The sequence below is a fragment of the Colobus angolensis genome, unplaced genomic scaffold, assembly GCF_000951035.1.
Source record: "Colobus angolensis palliatus isolate OR3802 unplaced genomic scaffold, Cang.pa_1.0 Scaffold99, whole genome shotgun sequence".
In the NCBI taxonomy this organism is placed as follows: domain Eukaryota; kingdom Metazoa; phylum Chordata; class Mammalia; order Primates; family Cercopithecidae; genus Colobus; species Colobus angolensis.
This window is the reverse complement of record NW_012123931.1, coordinates 2,484,650-2,487,842: the sequence shown is the minus strand read 5'-3', so window position 1 is coordinate 2,487,842 and position 3,193 is coordinate 2,484,650. Positions and strand designations below refer to the sequence as shown.

Here is a 3,193-nt window from a genome sequence, read left to right as displayed (position 1 = left end):
CCTCAAAAAAAAAAAAAAAAAAAAAAACTTTACAGTAAAGATAGCTCTCACATTATAGGCTTCTCCAAGGAATGTAAAGACTTGGTTTAACATCAGGAGATCTATCACAGCAATTTTTATGTTAACAGGAAAAGAAAAAAAGTATATAACCTTCTCAGCAGATGCTGAAAATGCACTGCATAAAATCCATCACACATAAGCCCCGTAATTTTTTTTTGTATTAAAGATGGGAAGGCCAGTAGGTCTGCTATTACCACCATTATGCAACATTGCACTGAAGGTCATGCCTAACACAGCCAAAAGATGTGTAACAACCTGATGCATAAAGATAGGAATTTTAGGCCAGGTGCGCTGGCTCCAATCTATAATCCCAGCACTCTGGGAGGCCACGGTGGGCAGGCTGCTTGAGCCAGGAGTTCAAGACCAGCCTGAGCAACAAGACAATACCCCGTCTCTACAAAAAATACAAAAATTTGCCCAGCATGATGGTACACGCCTATAGTCCCACAAGTGGGAGGATCACTTAAGCCCGGGAGGCAGAGGCTGCAGTGAGCTGAGACTGCATCACTGCATGGCACCCCAGCCTGGGTGACACAGCCAGACTCTGTCTCAAAAAAAAAAAAAAAAAAAAAAAAGAAAAAGAAAGGGAAGGCTGGGTGTGGTGGCTCACGCCTGTAATCGTAGCACTTTGGGAGGCCAAGGCAGGAAAATCACTTGAGGCCAATTCTAGCCTGGCCAACATAGTGAGACCCTGTCTCTAGGAAAAAAAAATACATATATATATATATGGAAAAGAAAAATAAAGAGAAAAAGCATAATAGCAATGACCTACTTCGGAGTCTTGGCAACAAGTCCTACCTTGCAAATACAATCCAAATTGCTACACACTGGTTAAACAACTGGCAAACTAAAATCCCAGGAGAGTCAGCGATACCTCATAACAGAGCATCTGATTCATCCTCCAATTTCTAGGAAAGGACAAAAGTACTTGGGGAAAGTCTAAACAGCCTGAGGTTGCACCTGAGCTTTACAGCCTTACAATTAAGGCAACATAGCTTACACCACTGGAGAAGGAAAGCACCAGTAAAACCAATCAGGCAAAGTGCATGAAAAGAGCCAAGAAAGAAAGGCCATGAAGAAAAATTTTCAGAAGATCATTTTGGCCTGGAACCAACTGAAGCCACGCCAGAGAAATGAGTCCCAAAGACAACAGGACAAACTTAGAATACTCTTTCAGAAAATAGTTTGAGTTGCCTCTGTGGAGTGAGTGGCCAGCATCAGAATGAGGAAAGATGGAAGGAAAAAGAAGTGAGCACAGAAAGATCCCAGAAATAAAACTCTAGCCAGTCAGTAAATTCCCCAGGAGACATAGTACCTGTTTGTTTGTTTTTTGAGACAGAGTCTCGCTCTATTGCCCAGGCTGGAGTGCAGTGGCGCAATCTTGGCTCACTGCAAGCTCTGCCTCACCGGTTCATGCCATCCTCCTGCCTCACAAACTCCTGAACTCGTGATCCGCCCACCTCAGCCTCCCAAAGTGCTGGAATTACAGGTGTGAACCACCGCGCCCGGCTGAGACATGGTAACTGATTTTTAATTAACCTATTATATTTTAAATCCAGTTCTCTAGTGGGCCTCTCTGATGTTGCTTATAGAATAAAACACCAGAATCATAGAACATATTTTTCCTGCTACTTAGCTGGGTATACAATTTCTAATGAGAAATAATCAACGGATAAATCAATGTATAAGTAGAATCAGAAAATCTAAATGACCAAGAGGTGATATGAACTCATCACATATCCATCTGTTAAGATAACTTCATTTTTCGGCCGGGCACAGTGGCTCACGCCTATAATCCCAGCACTGTGGGAGGCCAAGGCGAGCGGATCACGAGGTCAGGAGTTAGAGACCAGCCTGGCCAACATAGTGAAACCCTGTCTCTACTAAAAATACAAAAAATTAACAGAGTGTGGTGGCAGGTGCCTGTAATCCCAGCTACTTGGGAGGCTGAGGCAGGAGAATAGCTTGAACCTAGGAGGCAGAGGTTGCAGTGATCCAAGATCATGCCACTGCACTCCAGCCCAGGAGACAGTACGAGACTGTCTCAAAAAAAAAAAAAGATCTTTTCATTTTTCATAAATAAACCATGTCCTAATAAGAGAAAGGCACACAGGTTTCACACACTTCCTTCAAAGTACATCTTGCCTTCCTTTTTATTAAGCTCAGATCCTCCAAGTTTCTTAGTGTTCTGTAGCTCCCAAGAGCTGTTGCCTTGAGCTGACCTCTGTCCCCCTGCTGGTCAGGATGTTATTCTTGGCTTTAAGCACAGGAACAATTCCTCCTGGTTTGGTCTGACCAGGCCTTGCATGTAGAGAGTCCAGTGTACTGTAAACAGTGATGTGATATTTACAGATACAAATACACACGCATAGCACCTGCTCTGTTCAGCCTCAGATTACCCTCCTGCATACCCATCCCTCTGGTGGAAGAGATGAACCTCTAAAAGGAGTCAGAAAGAATGGTCTCATCTTCAACAACCTTCCTTTAGACAGTTAATCAGATTTCTCCCTCTGTTTACACATGGGTTTAACATAACCACTGAGTACAAACTAATTTGTAGCCCTATTGGTTACCAGAAAAACAAGTCCCAGCAACTTTAATGAGCAACACACTCTTCAGAAGGGATAACTGAAATTCTCGAAATTAAAATTCAGTGTATTTCCTAGTGAAAGAAAGAATGAGTCAAAAGATGAGTCACAGCTTAGAAAATATTTTAAGTCCAGGACAGTGGTTTGAATCTATTGAAACACAAGTTGTTAACTAACACCTGGCAGCTAAGGAAGAGCTGGAGTTCAAACAGCTCTGGTCTTCCTTTGGGATAAGATCTGAATCGATAATATGGAGAAACTAACATTACCACTTACAACTCTCCTTAACCAGTTTTTCAGGTAAAGGTAAGATTTGTTTTGTTTTGCTTGAGACAGGGTGTTGCTCTCTCAACAAGGATGGAGTGGAGCGATCATGGCTCACTGCAGCCTCAACTTCCTGGGCTCAAATGATCCTCTTGCCTCAGTCTCATGAGTAGCTGAGACTACACTCACGCATCATCATGCCTGACTCATTTTTGCATTTTTTAGTAGAGACGGGGTTTCGCCATGTAGCCCAGGCCGATCTCAAATTCTTGGGCTCAAGC

At 42.9% G+C, this 3,193-nt stretch overlaps 1 protein-coding gene across 1 annotated transcript in view; it reads right to left on the bottom strand.

Moving 5' to 3' along the window:
• The window catches only part of PTPN9 (protein tyrosine phosphatase, non-receptor type 9), a 76,442-nt gene extending 74,074 nt beyond the window's left edge, over positions 1-2,368 (bottom strand). The window contains exon 1 of the mRNA XM_011933009.1: positions 2,328-2,368. Coding sequence (XP_011788399.1) covers positions 2,328-2,368 — 41 coding nt within the window. The remainder of the gene's footprint in view (positions 1-2,327) is intronic.
• Between the last annotated feature and the right edge of the window lie 825 nt (positions 2,369-3,193).